Genomic DNA, 18,379 nt, shown 5'->3' on the forward strand with positions numbered 1-18,379 from the left:
GTTGCATATATTCTCCAGCCTCAGTTCTTGTCTACGCAAGTTGCAATAACTCTTCCTGGATCTGACTTGCTGATTCGAAAACTAAAAAGCCTGGTCATCGCATAAAGGGACAGCATTCTATGCATCTCTTTTTTGTTTGCAAATATACGTCCAACATATAATGCATCGGTTGCCATTTTCAAATCCATGTTCCTTTCTTCGTTCGGACCTCCTCGAACATTGTCATGCACGGGAGGAGCATCATTGATAAGATGAGGATCGTCTTCTCTTATAACTGCTCTGTTACTACCCATACATGTCATCTGCTCGTTTCCTCCCTCAAACACGAACAACCCTTCATCCATTCCATCGGCTACTCTGCCAATGGCTCCCACCGACTGATCTGTCACGTTGTCTCGCACTGGTGGTGCATCCTCAAGTAGTGATGGATTGTATGGCACTACCGCTAGCCCGCGGCCATCATCACCAACAACGTTTTCATTTCCTACCTGATCGTCTAGCTCTATGCCAAGTCCAAAACCTATGGGTTCCATTGGCCTCTCTACCCTTCCCTTGAAAGGATCCCAATCAGGCGGGTAATCTCTATTAATCCGTTCAGTCCACTCGTCAAAATTATAATCAGGCTCATCGTCACACCTTCCCCCTGATGTGGCTCCAACATCATCATCCTCTTCCATCTCGGTTCTACCCTCACCCTCTTCTCTATGGTTTTGTCCTCCATACGGGTTTCCCCTTTGAGTATCCAATGTCCCATTTCCGGCAGAAACCTCTCCCTTATCACCTGATGTAATCGAACTCACCTTCATTCTTTTACCAGGGTTCCCATCATCTCCCAACCCTTTCCTCTTCACATTCTTCTCACCTAAGCTTCCATCATTTTGGCACCCGTTATCCCTTTCCTTGTGGACCATTTGCAGCCGGTGGACTTCTTCAACATTCCTCAGATACTCTAAGAAAACTTCGTCCGACTCCTCATCCAAATTGGCAGCTTCATTAGCTAGACTCATAATTCCACCCCCCGCCATATCGTTTTTCTCCGCCAAAATGGACATCTCGTCTGTTTCAGTGTTTTGTCTACCACCGATGGCCACATTTTCTTTAGCTCCTGCAGCCAACATGTACTGCCCAGATTTCTGTCCACACATAATAGACATTTCGAGATGTCCATCTTCATCACCATTACCCCTATTGTTCTGTTCTCCGATAGACAACATGCTTTGTCCTCCCTCTGCTGATATCACCTTCTTTTTGTTGATCGAAACGTACAAATACAGCCCCCCACCCTCTTCATTCTTTGCTTTAAACTGCTCAAACTCAACTTCACTCTCAACTGAAACAGGGAGCATCTTCCCTTGTGTGAAGGCAACTGTTTCTCCTGGGTGCCAGAAGCTTAGCTCTATATTGCTTTCCTCAGGTTTTACCCCCAACAGCTCTACTATCTTCTCATTCACCTCTGCAAACGTTGTCCATCTTCCGATAGACAAAAATCTAGCCATTTGCCCGCGACGGACAACAAACTTCCACACCCCCATGTCTGAACATGTCCACTCACCCACAAGCAGACACACTCTCCCGTCCATCTGCATCAACATTTAGCACATTTAATACTCACAACTACATTCTCTCCCACCAACAACATTCTCTACCAATAGACCAAAATAAATGTGAAAAAACATGTTTCATTGTCTGAACCCATATTAAATGTGAAGTCTTACCTCCGATTCTCCGACCAGAATTAATTCTTCATGCTCGTCGCCACTCTCTTTCTTCAGATCTGTTTACTCTTATCTCTAACCTTTTGCTTCATTAACTACAACTAATTAATGATTTCTTTAGCCCCTTAAACAACCAATGGACCAAAGCCGCTGCCATTAATGCCAGTCCCATCGTTATTAATGACCTCAAACCCTTCAAATTTTACTTCCTCTTTGAATTCTCCCGCGTTCGTTTTATAGATAATAGAGTAGGGCTATTTTAGTCTTCTTACAACTCTCCATCATTACCGAAAATGGCAGTTCTCATAAGAAAAAACAAAAGTGGCATTAGTGATAAATTTTTTGGAAAAAATGGCATTCCTGATAAAAATCCCAAAAAGAAACTTGACCAATGAGAAATGTTAGTGATGCAATATAAGGCCACGTTGGTAGAGCTTTCGTGATGCAAGAAAGTATGGAACACTTCTTCATACTTCAACTCTGAGAGGATAAAGAAACCTTAATTATCAGCCATTGTAACTCAAATACTCGGTATCTGTTTGGTCCACGTTAAACTTTTGGTAAATTGTCCACTGGGGGAATTCTTTGTAAAAACTTTGGTAAATTCGTTTTTCACCTTTTGATTCGCAGATATTTTTTTTCCAAAAAACACCTACAATGATGATACTATTATTAGAAGATTTTTAATCCTATCCCACTACAAAAGTATAGATAGATTGAGCAGAACTTGATTTGATATTAGATACACCACCCTTGGGAACTCTCACAAGTCACAACCATAGGCCCACTGCCCACATATATCGATCTCCTCCTCTAGTAGTCCCTCGTGCGCCCCCACTAGCCGGGATATTCCAGAAAAACCCACGTGATCTTGGTCCCTCTTAAAACACAGACACCGAGAGTTCAAAATCACGCCGAAATGTAACCGTAGTCTGGGTTAATTTGATAATAAAACAAGTTTTGGGGTTTTTAAAAAGAAAATTATAATAAGTAAAGGAGTCAAATCAGCAAAGAAAACGACACCATCATCTTCTTTAACCTTTCACCTCACTGCCTCTTCTTCTTCGTTTTAATTGGCTTTGAGAGTGCCCAAAGAAAAATTTCAAATTGGTTTCTGTTTTTCTCAGTTTGAGAAAGAAACTTCGACGTTAAGCTATAGACAGTGATAATTTCAAGCTTCTCAATATCCTTATCATAATCTTATCAGAGTATCAGTTTCAGTTTTAAAGTATAATTCCGCAAAATTGCTCTTTCCAGGTTCTGAGTCCGATGATTAACGACGATCTTCTTCGTCTCTCATTGTAATTCTACGAAATTAACTGAGAAAAATGGTCTCCGGAGGCGGTAGCAAAATCAACGGCGGAGAAGCAGCTTCGTCAGGCCATCGCGTCAATTGTAGTAGCCGTCACACAAGCAGAGAACAAGCTTAGTCTTCGACAAGCAGAGCCATTAGGTCACATAATCATAAGCCGCAAAGCCACGGCGGCGGAACGGAGTCCGTTAGCAAAGCTATTCAACAGTTCACTGTCGACGCTAGACTCCACGCCGTCTTCGAGCAATCAGGAGAATCCAGCAAATCGTTCGACTACTCTCAGTCCCTTAAAACGACGCCGTACGATTCTTCCGTACAGGAGCAGCAGATTATGGCTTATCTCTCGCGGATCCAGCGCGGTGGCTTTATCCAGCCTTTTGGTTGCTTGATCGCCGTCGATGAATCCACCTTCACAATCATTGGTTACAGCGAAAATGCGCGGGAAATGCTAGGGCTCATGTCTCAATCTGTTCCGAGCATCGATGACAAATCGGAGGTTCTTAACGTTCTCCTCGAACGCGCGTTCGTGGCTCGAGAAATCACGTTACTGAATCCAGTTTGGATTCACTCTAAGAACACTGGTAAACCTTTCTACGCAATTCTCCACAGGGTTGATGTTGGGATTTTGATTGATTTAGAGCCAGCTCGAACCGAGGACCCGGCGCTTTCAATCGCTGGTGCAGTCCAATCGCAGAAACTCGCAGTCCGTGCGATTTCTCATTTACAATCGTTGCCTGGTGGAGACATCAAGCTTTTATGTGACACTGTTGTGGAAAGCGTTAGAGATCTTACTGGCTATGACCGTGTTATGGTGTGCAAGTTTCATGAAGATGAACATTGGGAAGTAGTTGCGGAGAGTAAACGGAATAATTTAGAACCTTACATTGGTCTGCATTATCCTGCTACAGATATTCCTCAGGCATCTCGGTTCTTGTTCAAGCAGAACCGTGTTAGGATGATTGTAGATTGCCATGCGTCACCGGTTCGTGTGGTCCAAGATGATAGGCTGACGCAGCCTATTTGCTTGGTGGGTTCGACTTTACGAGCTCCTCATGGCTGTCATGCTCAATACATGGCTAACATGGGCTCTATTGCGTCGTTAGCTATGGCGGTTATAATAAATGGAAACGAAGAAGACGGTGTTAGTAGTAGCGGAAGACACTCGATGAGGCTTTGGGGTTTAGTGGTTTGCCATCACACATCGGCTTGTTCCATACCTTTTCCTCTGAGGTACGCTTGCGAGTTTCTTATGCAGGCCTTTGGCTTACAGCTAAACATGGAGTTGCAGTTAGCTTTGCAGGTGTCTGAAAAACGCATTCTGAGAATGCAGACGCTGTTATGCGATATGCTACTGCGTGATTCACCAGCGGGGATTGTTATGCAGAGGCCTAGTATCATGGATTTAGTAAAATGTAATGGCGCGGCATTTCTTTACCAAGGGAGGTATTATCCATTGGGTGTGGCTCCGACTGAGGCTCAGATAAATGATATTGTGAAGTGGTTGCTTGCTAACCATTCTGATTCAACCGGGTTTAAGCACAGATAGTTTAAGCGATGCGGGTTATTTTGGGGCAGCTGCTTTGGGAGATGCTGTGTGTGGTATGGCAGTCGCGTATATCACAAAAAGGGACTTTCTTTTCTAGTTTCGGTCTCATACCGAGAAAGAAATCAAATGGGGAGGGGCTAAGCACCATCCTGAGGACAAAGATGATGGCCAGCGGATGCATCCACGTTCTTCGTTCCAGGCTTTTCTCGAAGTTGTTAAGAGCCGATGTCAGCCATGGGAAACTGCTGAAATGGACGCCATTCACTCGCTCCAGCTTATTCTAAGAGACTCTTTCAAAGACTCCGAAGCAATGGACTCTAAAGCTACTGCAGCTGGGGCGGTTCAGCAACATAAAGATGATACGGCAGAGCAAGGGATGCAGGAGATTGGTGCAGTAGCGAGAGAGATGGTTAGGCTGATTGAGACTGCGACTGTCCCTGTATTTGCTGTGGATATCGACGGCTGCATCAATGGGTGGAACGACAAGATCGCTGAGCTGACCGGTCTCTCTGTTGAAGAAGCTATGGGAAAGTCTCTTGTTCGGAATTTAATATACAACGAGTACGAAGAAACAGTTGATAGGCTTCTTTCTTGTGCTTTAAAAGGTTTATGCAGTTCTTAAGACTTCCAATCTGTGCAGGGCTCTAACATGAAAATTCTTATAATGTCCTGCGCTTTCAATTATGCAGGGGATGAAGGCAAGAATGTGGAAGTCAAGCTAAGAACTTTTAGTCCTGAGCTGCAAGGGAAAGCGGTGTTTGTGGTTGTCAACTCATGCTCAAGCAAGGACTACTCAAACAACATCGTTGGGGTCTGCTTTGTTGGACAAGATGTAACTGGTCATAAAATTGTTATGGACAAGTTCATCAACATACAAGGCGACTACAAGGCCATCATCCATAGCCCGAACCCTTTGATCCCTCCAATCTTTGCAGCAGATGAGAATATATGCTGCCTTGAGTGGAACACCGCAATGGAAAAGCTCACAGGCTGGCCTCGCAGCGAAGTGATAGGAAAATTGCTTGTTAGGGAAGTGTTTGGGAGCTGTTGCAAACTAAAGGGTCCTGATGCGTTAACTAAGTTTATGATCGTTTTGCATAATGGGATCGGTGGCCAAGAAACAGATAAATTCCCATTCCCGTTTTTTGACCGCAAAGGGAATTTCATTCAGGCTCTCCTGACTTTGAACAAACGGGTCAGCTCAGATGGTCAAGTCACTGGGGCTTTCTGTTTCTTGCAGATACCAAGTCCCGAGCTACAGCAAGCTCTAAAATTCCAAAGGAGACAGGAGAGCGAATGCGTCTCGAGGAGGAAAGAGTTGGCTTATATTTTTCATGTTATAAAGAATCCATTGAGCGGATTGCGTTACACAAACTCATTGCTGGAAGCCACATATTTAAACGAAGATTAGAAGCAGCTTTTTGAATCAAGTGTTTCATGCGAGAAGCAGATTTCAAAGATTGTGGGAGACATGGACGTCAAAAGCATTGAAGATGGGTGAGAGTTTTAATTCGTCTTGATAAACACTTAATTGTTCTGTAAAGCTTCATCACACTACTGAACAAACAACCTCTATTTTTGCTCATCAGTTCATTTGTTCTAGAGAGAACAGAGTTCCTCATTGGCAGCGTCATTGATGCAGTGGTAAGCCAAGTCATGTTGGTGGTGAGAGAGAGAAATCTTCAGCTCATCCGTAACATTCCCAAGGAGATCAAATCCATGGCTGTCTACGGTGACAATATAAGGATCCAACAGGTTCTGGCAGAATGTCTGCTAAGTATGGTCCGTTATGCACCCATGGAAGGCTCAGTGGAATTCCATCTACGCCCGAATCTTAAACAAATGGCTGACGGGTTCTCTGCTATACGATTAGAGTTCAGGTACCTTCATCATTCCTCTTATGACTCTTTGTCTGAGATCAAAGATCGAATACATAGCTATAACCATCCATTGGATGATATTTCTTTTTCATATATGTGACTACTGCGGATAAATTTCAGTTTTTGCTTGCTATCCCGCATTAAGAAGCTTGTGACTCGGATAAACTAAAAACGCAGTTTTGACCGAGAGCGTTGTCAAGTTTTAAAGCCTTATCAAGGATTGATTAGCAAACAACAAACACTCTGACTCATTTTGTCAATGTATGTTAGAATGGCGTGTGCAGGGGAAGGTATACCGCCAGAGAAAGTGCAAGACATGTTCCATAGTAGCCGATGGACAAGTCCAGAAGGATTAGGGCTAAGCGTTTGCAGAAAGATTCTTAAGCTGATGAACGGAGAGGTTCAGTATATAAGGGAATTCGAACGCTCTTATTTCCTAATCGTTATCGAACTCCCGGTTTGTCTGATGATGATGATGCCTTCTTAGTGATTGGCGGTGAAAGTTTTGACTCTGTTCCAGGTAGGTTTAGAAGGAATGGTGAGGTTTTGCGGCCGGAAAAACGTAAGAGGAGTTATAGTTTTCGTACACCGTATATATTGTTATAGTCTTACTTATAGAATGTGATGGGAGCTCTTTTGATCATAATAATGTAATATAGAAATGGAAGACTGTTTTTTGATTTATACAGATAACATTTGAGCGTCAGAGATATCAAATTTGTGCAGATCTCTGTTAATTAGCAAAATTTGCCAAGAAAATTATTGTGTACGTTCATTTAATGTCCAAAGTACTATATGCAGAGTTCAAGTTTGAGCGAACTTATAATTACAAAAAAAAAAAGTTTGAGCGAACTTATTAGCCTTAGGTACTTCGTTCTGTATTTTGTAGCTCTGTTTTATCAAATTCCAAGCTTACGGTTTTGGTTGTAACTGAACCGTTTTGTGTCGTAATCTTATTATATAAAGCTTGATGTCAATATTACTCATCGTCACACATGTCAATTATATTGATAAAATGTCAACACGTGTCTAGATTACTTCTTAACATGATCGCGCCTCATTAACTAAATCGTGACACATGTCAATTGTATCGATAAGATGGTGACACGTGTCCAGATTACTGCTTAACATGATCGCGACATGTGTTAAGCTAACGATTTTAGATTTTGACACATGTTAACCTAATCGCTAGAAAAAAAAGTTAAAAAAATATTTACCAAAAAAAAAAAACTAATCCAAAAGCAAAAAGGAAATATTTACCTATCATCCTAAGGAAATAGAACATATGTTTTATTATATAAAGATGTGTATTAAGAGGTACCCAATATTAAATCAAAACCTTAAGTACGCTAGAATAACATGATCGCGACATGTTTTAAATTAACAATTTTAGATTTGACACATGTTAAGTTAATCGCTAAAAAAGTTAAAAAATTATTTATCAAACCAAAAAAAACTAATCCAAAAGTAAAAAGTAAATATTTACCTATCACCGTAAAGAAATAGAGCATATGTTAAATGGTATCCATATCAAATCAAAACCTTAAGTACGCTAGAAAATCATGAACAACAAATAGACAAATACAAACCATGAGATATGAGAAAACCTTGCTAGCAAAAGAAAACATGATATCATGAGTGATGATCAGATTGCTACAATCGAAAAGACACTTTCAGATGAACCTCATAAAGGCTGGATTTAACTACGCTTCATATATGGATAGATAAACTAAATCAAATGTGTAAATACAATATTTATATAATGCTAAACATATATCTTCAACTACTTTCACCTATATGACTATTTTCACATCTATGAATAATAGACATCATGTTATTTCAAAATTTTCATTATTTTTTATTGTCTAACATAGTTTACCAAAATACAAGGTTCCCAAATTACAACTTCGCAACTTAGATGATGGTAAGAACTTTATTCTGTTTGTCTTACACAATTTTGGATGACGAATCTACGTACTATCAATATTTGTTTATTCCTTTTTTAATATTTTAATTTAATTATGTTGTAGTATTTTTAGATTTTAGTTAAATTATTTAGTTAAATTTGAATTTCTTATTAAAAATTCGTGATATTTTAAACTAAAATTTTCTATATTATTTTGAGTTTATTTTTTTTTTCAGTTAAAGATATGTAAGAACTCTATTTAATTATTCCTTTTTAAATAAATATTTTAAATTTCTTATGCTGTACTATTTTTAGAATTTTTATTTGAGTTTATATTTTATATCTATAAACTATCTAAGACTCCTATACCATTGTGTATAATTTTGTTTTTTTTAACTGTCTTTAATTTCTTAAATTTATTGGGTTGGTCATAAACTCATTGCAATCATGTAGATATTTTTTCACATTTTTCATCCAAAATATTTTTGAGTAAACAATTTTAGGGGTTAAACAAACTGCCAATACCAATTTTAGTGGTGAAAAGAAACTACGTCAAAGTGAAAGTAAACAGACAAAAATTGGTTTAATTTGTTCACAGATACATTTTATAGGTGGTGATAAAGAGCGTATTATTATAACAAAATATTTTCGAGTGTAAGAACATATTATTAGAAGTAAACCATAGAGCAAAATTGTACGTAGATGCTAATAAGATAATGCTTTAACGGGTTGATTGCATGTAAAATATTTTATGAATAAGTTGTTGAACGTTTTTGAAATTTGACAATAATAATACTTTTAATGGTCAATGTTTCAAAAAAAAAAATTTGTGGTCGATAATTTATCTTTAGGTTATTGTAAGAATTGTAATAATAATTTTAAAATATAAAAATAAAAATTAGTGTATTATATTAAAAACTTCTCTCTAACTAAAGGTATTTATCTATTTATTTGCGGAAAATATATTTCACTTACAAAAACGTATTTTTTAATTTTAAAATTTTTTAATTTTATTAAATAGTTTAAAAACCCGCACACCGTGCAGGTCCTAATCTAGTAATACATAAAGTTAATAAAAATGTGAATTTTCCTGCATATATTGTGATTTGAATTTTTTTAAACAAATATATGTTACTCAATTAATATAAAAAGTGTGTGTTCAACATACATATATAGTAAATTTTCCGTATATAGTAAATTATAAAATTTTAAGAAGGTTATAATTTAGAACTGATATATCTAAACTTAGTAAAAAGTTTAAAATTATGAATATTTAAATATATTAAAATTTCAAAATAACATAAACGAGTTATATTACATGACGAGTTATATGACACTACAAGATTGAACTGATAATACTAAAAATAAACTATCATTATGATATTTCAATACGGGTTAAATTATCATTTTACTATTTTAACAGCACCAATATAAAATATGTCGAATCCTCATTTTACTATTTTAACAATACCAATATAAAAAATGTCGAATCGAAATGATTTAATTAGAATTGTATTAAACAAAAATTGTTGTGCGCTATACCACAGATTATATACTAATTCACTATAACTAACAAAATAGTATTTTAGCAAAATTAGTATTAAAATAGTACATTAACAAAAATATTAATACTCAAAAAAAACTTATCCCACGGTATACTGTGGATCATAATCTAGTTCTATATAAAAAATCAAATTGATTTTTTATTCTTTTTTTTTTTTTGGACAAACATTGATTTTTTATTTTCTATCTAGCTTTTTATTACAAGGATTAAAAATTATAACTAAACCTAGCAATATATCTTAAACTAAGAAGAATATAATAAACAAATAATACTTTTTAAACATTATGTATATAATATTTTAAATTTAGAGCAATATAGTGACATATTTTTCTAACATGTTCATCAAATTAATGAAAAAATTGATAATTTAATATTTTAGATGTCTCAAATTTAAGCATAGTGTACCTAAAAAAGTCAAAATTCTGATATACATTTTGTGTAAGTCCTTATAAAAATAAACATAAATATCCATATTCAGAAAAATTATATTAAAAAGATACGTATATAGATTAATATAATATATATATATGTATATAGACTAGAAATTTACTGAAAAAAAAATGAAAAAGAAAAAGAGAACACTACTCGATGGCTGATCGAGAAAAACAAAGATGATCGACTATATAATTTCACTATTTCAGTTCTATATTGATCGTTCTTGATTGGTTTTTTTTTTTTTGATAACGTCGATTGTCCTTGATTAATCGGCCAACCGATATATTGACTTAAAAACTTCGGAAGTCTACATATATTAATTTGAGACATAAATTTCAAAATAATTGTAGCATTTTTTTATCATAATAAGAACGATCTTCATATGTGCTTACCGGCCCGTTCTCGGTTATATAAACTAAACTTTGAGATTGCCGTAGTTTGTCGTGAAGTACTCGATCTAGTACACCTGCGTCTTTCCCAAATGACTTATATACGTGCTATGTAAGTTATGCATGAAACTTACGCATGGACTTATTAATTGGACCGTCTTCATAGCAAGAAAAAAAGAAGAAGATGAGAATTAAATTAATACATATAATCTGGTACGGTGGTCCAAGAAACCTTCATATTCATCTCGCAAAGTTTAAGGAAGATCCCAAATGGAAGAGGGCAACAAATGGTTTAAATTCCTGGACATTGCACCATAACTCGTCTGAAACATGCATATGTAAACATTTATTCCCTAACAAACATTTCTCCAAGACAGGCTACATCACTTTTGAAATCACTAGTAGTAAGTAGTAACTAACTAACAAGTAAACTTATTGGTAATGGGCATTCACTATAGAGAGTTATGAGACATTTCTAAAATAATTTAACGTATGTTTTAGTTGACGTTTAGACAATAATTTTTTTTTTTAATAATAATTTTGTGGTGAAAACTAACTTATTTTTCTTGTTAACTTTTATTCTTGTAGGCCTAGCACAACTCGACATGTGCCATTCATGTTTCTCAAGAAAAAAACATTTGAAGTAGTCTCCTATATCTTCGTTATAAGGTAGTCTTGTGTATCGGTCCATTAGAAGAGAGAGATACACAACCGAATAAGAAAATGACAAATCGAGGTCGATGATCATTGCTCATATAGTCATACCTATCTACATACATGTTTTGGTGGTGGTGTGTTAAGGCAGGCTAGTGCGCAAACTTACTTTTTGTAGGTGCATTCAAGACAAAGACACATTGATATATTTTCATCAAATTATTCCTAGACACATCAAATATATTTTCATCGAATGAAACTATTTATTTCGTTTAAAAGTTTAAACACACTTAGATTTTATAGTTATTCGTGTAAAACATTCTCAATATGATCAGCATTCTTTTTATGATATTACCAGAGCATTGATCTTCTCTGTAAAATGTTAATATAAGAATATATATATTTTGAAAGGTAAAATCTTCATTTCAATAGAAGAATATATATATTTATATATGTAAAGCGCAACTTAAATCTCGACACACGATAACAAACCTTTAAGTCAAATATATTAAATTTGTCGGCAGATCATATTTATTGATAACGATTTGTGGATGAATATAAACTGCATGATTAGGATAAAAGATCAAATGTTTTTATAAACCAAATGGTAAAGTAGTTGGGACGCGGGAAAAAAAAAGAGGAATCTCAATTAATTTCATCACCTGCCTTACCCTACTCTTTTTTAAACCATGTTGAAATTCTCGTTAATTTGTCTTTTTTTTTTTTAACAATGAGATACCCTTTTAATTTGTTTTTTACAACTCATACATGATACATCATAGAAAAAATCGAAAATTAAGCATCGATGATAACATTTAAAAGAAAGAAAAAAAAAAACTAAATTTGAAATCTTGAGTACTGTCTTTTTAGTTAAAACGTTGTAATCCGTTTTGTTCTAAATTCGTAGTTTCATCCATGTATAACATTAGTTCATGTTTGGATTGTTTAACAAATTATTTAGCAAACCCTTTTTCAAAAAAAAAAGAATGTATGTCTCATAATTTAAAGACCTTCGCATTTTCTGTGTGTTTGATCAAATAACTTTGTATATAGAAACATAAATTCGTAGTTTAATATTGTATCTTAACTCTTATAAGTATATAGAAACATAAATGAATATATTTAATAGATACGTATTATGTATATGGCCTTATGTTAAAATTCGTGTATATATTTATTTTTAAACTAAGAAATTCCTGTATATATAATACATATAAGATTGGTACGGTGAAACATTTTTGAGTTTTAGTAAGCTTGATTATAAATACACAATTGAAAATCCTGCGTAGGAATACGTCAAAACGACATTAATCAAGGTATACATAGTCTATATTACGTGTTATAACTTATGACTAGTGACTCTATCTTTGGACTACTGACTTAGTCGGTGGTAAAAAATACTCTAGCTACGCATGCAATTTTTGTTATGATTAAAGAAAATGATATATATATATATATATATATATATATATATAGGGTTGAAAAAACATGATAGGCAATTTGAAAAAGAAACACTTGCTTCGCACTCATTAATTACCTTGAAGAAAATTGTATCCTAGCTAGATTGCGAAATGAGGAATTGTATGAGAATTTCAAACTAGTGTATGATGAATGTATAAGGCCTCAACCAATTCTCATTAATGCTCATTTTTGCTCCTATAAATAGATTTAGTAAGTAGAGTAAGGTGAGTAACCAATTGCACTGAACAAAGAAGTGAAGAACGGGATTCTGAGAGTAGAAAAATAAAATGGGAAAAGTTTCTAGGCGATTAGGGTTTTTGGGTTTGATGCTTGTGGTGCTCATTATTGGAGTTGCGGAATGTAGGAGACTTGAGAAAGAGACTTTGGGAGGAGGTGGTTTTGGAGGAGGTGCTGGAGGAGGATTCGGTGGTGGAAAAGGCGGTGGTGGGGGTGCTGGCGGAGGAGCTGGTGGAGGGTTTGGTGGTGGTCACGGTGGAGGATTTGGCGGTGGTGCTGGAGGAGGTCACGGTGCGGGTGCTGGAGGAGGATTAGGTGGTGGTGCTGGTGGAGGTCATGGTGGCGGTGCTGGAGGAGGATTTGGCGGTGGTGCCGGAGGTGGCCACGGCAGTGGTGCTGGAGGAGGATTAGGCGGAGGTGGTGGTCATGGCGGTGGTGCAGGAGGAGGATTTGGCGGTGGTGCTGGAGGAGGACACGGTGGTGGTGCTGGAGGAGGATTTGGCGGTGGTGCTGGAGGAGGCCACGGTGGCGGTGCAGGAGGAGGATTTGGTGGTGGGGCTGGTGGAGGTCACGGTGGCGGTGCTGGAGGAGGCTTTGGTGGTGGTGCAGGCGGAGGTCACGGTGGAGGTGTTGGTGCAGGAGGAGGATTTGGTGGTGGGGCTGGTGGAGGTCACGGTGGCGGTGCTGGAGGAGCCTTTGGTGGTGGTGCAGGCGGAGGTCACGGTGGAGGATTTGGTGGTGGAGCTGGAGGAGGGCACGGTGGTGGAGCTGGAGGGGGCTTTGGTGGTGGTGCAGGAGGTGGAGGCGGCCATGGTGGTGGAGCTGGTGGAGGTTTTGGTGGCGGTGCAGGTGGAGGAGGAGGCCATGGCGGAGGGTTTGGTGGTGGTGCTGGAGGAGGTCATGGTCGTTGATTTTAAATATAGCTTTATAGGTTACTTACTTGTCTCTCAAGCCAGATTAAAAGGAAGAGATTATATATTTGCTTGAGAATTTTATTATGATGAAATAAATGATATTTAAAATATAATAACTATTTGATGTTCATTTCTAATGAACAGACCAGATTGTAAAATATCAAAAATAAAACGTTGTAAAAAAATATCAAAAATAAAACGTTGTAAAAAAATTGTCTGCAAATAAAGTAGAACCTCTATAAATTAATACTCTTTAAATTAATACTCGCTATAAATTAATAAATTCTTCTGGTCCCGAATTGGGCCGGTATAAAAAATAGCACATTTCGATAAATTAATAAGATAATATTTTTTTCAGAAATCTTATATAAAAATATGGTCCCATCAATATCATAAATTAATAATCAAGCTACTATTGATATATATATCTAAGAAAATCTAGTGAAATATGACTCTATTGTTGTTTTCATATTCTTGAATTTGCATTTTTATTGGAGCTCATCTCTAATCTTTTTCATTACCGTCTTCTCAAATCGCATCCAAAAATCATGGAGAATCCTAAATGCGATAATTGCTTCCTTACATGTATTTATTCTAAAATTACCACAATATATCCTTTGACTTCATCATTACAATGAATGATAGTAGCAATTTCTTCTAAACTCTAAACTTCTAACATTTATCATTTATATCTAAACTCTAAACTCAACAATTACGATAGCCAAGATTATAAATTAAGAAAATTCTTTAATATTATGAATGATAACAAAAGTATCTTATTTTATAATATAATTTTTTTAAAAATTATGAAAATTAAAAATCTCTTCATAAATTAAAAAAATATTAATTTATCGATAAATTAATAATTATTAATTTATCGATAAATTAAAACCTCTATAAATTAATAAAATTTTGTGGTCCCAACCTTATTAATTTATAGAGGTTTTACTGTAACATGAACAGTGTTAAAAACGGAAACCTATAAATATTTCTAAAACTATGGCACCATCCGAATCATGATAATTAAAGCGGCTAAAGCGAGTCTTATTCTTCACGTCTTCAGATAATTGTTTGATTTTTCGTTTTACAGATTTGGGTTGATGTTGGACATGGGCTGCGTCCAATATGCCACTCGGCCCAACAAGACAAGATAATTGTGATTTCGGCCCGACAAAATTGGGTGAAAGTCATTAATAAAATCGTAAAGGGCAATCTCGGGAATTCACGATGGAAACCCTAGAAAACCCTCGGTCTACAGTCCGCTATATAAAGCAACAGTACTCACTGGAGAATATCCATCAGACTCACGTACAATACCCCGAGAGCAAAACTTTGTGTCTAATCATAGTTATTGTTTCCTGTATAATTCTCGTTAGCTTCCGAGCTCGTCGTGACTCACTTGTCAGTTCTCCTGTGAACTGACGAGCACAATCTTGACTCGTTTTAGTGACGACCTCGAATTCTTATCGTTAATAAAAGAACAAACTTCTCTTTCCCCAAAAATTGATATTTATTTAGTGTTGTGCAATCCTCTGTACAAACAATTGGCGCCCACCGTGGGGCAAGAGCAGAACATTTCTTTTTGACGAATTAATACCGACGGTCCTCACTTCCTCGAAGTTTCAAGATCCATGACGAACCCCAGCGACGATCTCAACGAAGCAACAGAGCAGCCAACGGAGCAGCCGACGGAGCAGCCGACGGAGCAGCGATGGGGGCGAACGAGAACACGAACTGTCCTGCCTTAACCCTCTTCGGCGATCTCAACCAAAGGCCCCTCGCCGAGCACGATTCCTCCGCCAGCGCCCGACGCGCCCCTCGAACCCCTCGCAGCTACAAACGTTGGACCCGGACCTGTCACCGACCAGCTGGTGACTAACGCCACCGCTCTCCTCAGCGCCGCACTCACCAACACTGCCGCTCACTCCAATGCCGCTCTCCCCAATGCTTTGCCCGTCCAAAGGAGCGGACTCGACAACCTGATGCAAGTCATACTCGATCGACTCGATGGTCAAGAAACGGGAACAAACGAGCGGCTCGAAGCAATTGTGGCAGCGCAAGAAGCGTCGCAAAATCAAATTAGCAGGCTCCAGCAACGAAGGAGCGAACGCCGGAGTGAGAACAACCCTGGCGATCAGCATGCAAATCCACCACCATTTGCGACGCTGTCCGTAGAAGAACGCTACGAAAGCCATAGACGCCCACCAGCGTCGATCATCGCAGGCTCCATGGAAGAACGCCCCAGAGAAGTCCCATCCGAGAATCAAAACCGAACGCAGAGACAAAGCGGAAGCCCGCCGACCCCAACTTTGCTGAGCCGACAAACAGACGCAGATCTCAAGGACGAAACCATACGGCGCCTTGAGATGATGGTCCAAGACCTCTCCTCGAGAGTTCACCCAATCTCGGCCGAGTACTCGAAGAGGTCCAGCGCTCGCCGTTCACTGCAAGGATCTCTCGCGTTCGTGTTCGTTACGTAAACAAGTTCAAGTTCACTCCGTATAATGGATTGGATGATCCAAAGCCGTTTCTGACTTCAATGAGTTTTGCTATAAGCCGAGCTCATTTCAGTGAAGAGGAGTACGAAGCTGGCTCTTGCCAACTGTTTGTCGAGAACCTAGCTCACGAAGCCTTGGGATGGTTCGCCCGGCTCCCGCCGAACTCAATTGGAAGCTATCACGAGCTGACCACCGCTTTCTTACAACACCACTCCACATTTATGATTCGAGGTGCCTCAAATGCCGATCTGTGGAACATGTTTCAGCAAACCAACGAGTCGCTCCGGGATTTTATGGAAAGGTTCAAAAGAATAGTTTTGAAGCTCTCGATCGCTGATGACACAGCGATATCGGCTCTCCGCAACGCTCTCGCTCACGGTTCCCGATTTAGGGAAGACATTATAATCCATGAGCCCCTGTCTCTGGACGACGCGCTGCACCGCGCCAACAAATACATCGAACTGGCTGAAGGAAGCGCATCGAGAGCGAACCGACCGTCGCAAGAACCGCCGACCTCTAAGTCGGCCAAAGGAAAAGAAAAGGTACAGGACGAGCATCACGAGCCTCGTCAACACCTCGACAAGGAGTACGCTGACAAGCTGGAGAAAGCAAAGAAAGCCCAAGCATTCGCTGTTAGCAATCAGGACCCCCAAGCGTCATCGTCGAAACCCTGGAATAACAAATGGGTCTGTGACCCATCGGGCAAGGGCGGAAAAAAGTATTGCGACTACCATAAATGAGGAGGANACGAGGAGGTCACAAAGTTGCTCGCTGCTGGATCCATCAGGGAGGTCAAGTACCCCGACTGGTTAAGCAACCCCGTAGTTGTGAAGAAAAAGAACGGCAAATGGCGGGTGTGCGTTGATTTTACCGATCTTAACAAGTCGTGCCCAAAGGACAGCTTTCCTCTCCGAGGAATCGACCAGCTGGTCGAGGCAACTGCGGGAAATGAACTTCTATCGTTCATGGATGCTTATTCAGGATATAATCAGATAATGATGCACAAAAACAATCAAGAGAAGACAGCCTTTATCACCAATCAAGGCACTTACTGTTACAAGGTCATGCCGTTTGGCTTGAAAAATGCTGGTGCAACATACCAGCACCTCGTTAACTGTATGTTCGCCGAGCAGCTCGGCCAAACAATGGAAGTATATATCGATGATATGCTGGTAATATCGACCCATGCTGCCGATCACGTCNGAGCGACGACTAATAACGGCCCACAGGGATAATCAATTTTTTAACCCTGCGAACGAGAACCCAAGTAGGCAATACAATACAGCCCCCGCCCCACAGCAAGTCACTGAGGTCCTGCCGCCGCCCCCTGCACCTACCCTTAAGAGGAACCCCGAGCCGGTCGACGACCTAAACGTTCCGGCCCTGCGCCGAAGGATTAATATGATTATGGGCGGCCTAACGACTTGTCGAGACTCGGTTCGTTCCATTNAAGTTCTCAACCGATATAACATGAAGCTGAATCCAGCTAAGTGCTCGTTTGGCGTAACTTCTGGAGAATTCTTAGGCTACCTCGTCACCAAGAGGGGTATCAAAGCTAACCCGAAACAGATTTTGGCGCTTACAAACCTTCCGTCTCCAAGAAATACTCGAGAAGTTCAACGACTTACCGGGCGAATTGCCGCCCTCAATCGATTCATTTCACGCTCTACCGACAAGTGTCTACCGTTTTACCAGCTGCTTCGCAGGAACAAAAAGTTTGAGTGGGATGAGAAGTGTGAGTCTGCCTTCCAGGAGCTCAAAAACTATCTCGCTACTCCTCCAGTCTTAGCTAAGCCCGACCAAGGAGAAACGCTCTATCTGTACATCGCCGTCTCCAGCTCGGCGGTCAGTGGGGTACTCATTAAAGA

At 38.9% G+C, this 18,379-nt stretch overlaps 3 protein-coding genes and 1 pseudogene across 3 annotated transcripts; all 4 read left to right on the top strand.

The window, feature by feature from the left end:
• On the top strand, positions 2,734-7,165 carry LOC104731995 (annotated as a pseudogene).
• Positions 6,045-6,940, top strand: LOC109125064 (phytochrome D-like). The gene is made up of 3 exons (XM_019233591.1): positions 6,045-6,070; positions 6,163-6,453; positions 6,724-6,940. The coding sequence occupies exons 1-3, from the start codon at positions 6,045-6,047 to the stop codon at positions 6,938-6,940; spliced, it is 534 nt and encodes a 177-aa protein (XP_019089136.1).
• Positions 13,150-14,010, top strand: LOC104731999 (glycine-rich cell wall structural protein-like). The gene has a single exon (XM_019233592.1). The coding sequence runs from the start codon at positions 13,150-13,152 to the stop codon at positions 14,008-14,010; it is 861 nt and encodes a 286-aa protein (XP_019089137.1).
• LOC104733589 lies at positions 16,553-17,251 on the top strand. Its single transcript, XM_010453156.1, has one exon. The coding sequence runs from the start codon at positions 16,553-16,555 to the stop codon at positions 17,249-17,251; it is 699 nt and encodes a 232-aa protein (XP_010451458.1).

Source organism: Camelina sativa, chromosome 12, assembly GCF_000633955.1.
Source record: "Camelina sativa cultivar DH55 chromosome 12, Cs, whole genome shotgun sequence".
Taxonomy (NCBI): Eukaryota; Viridiplantae; Streptophyta; class Magnoliopsida; order Brassicales; family Brassicaceae; genus Camelina; species Camelina sativa.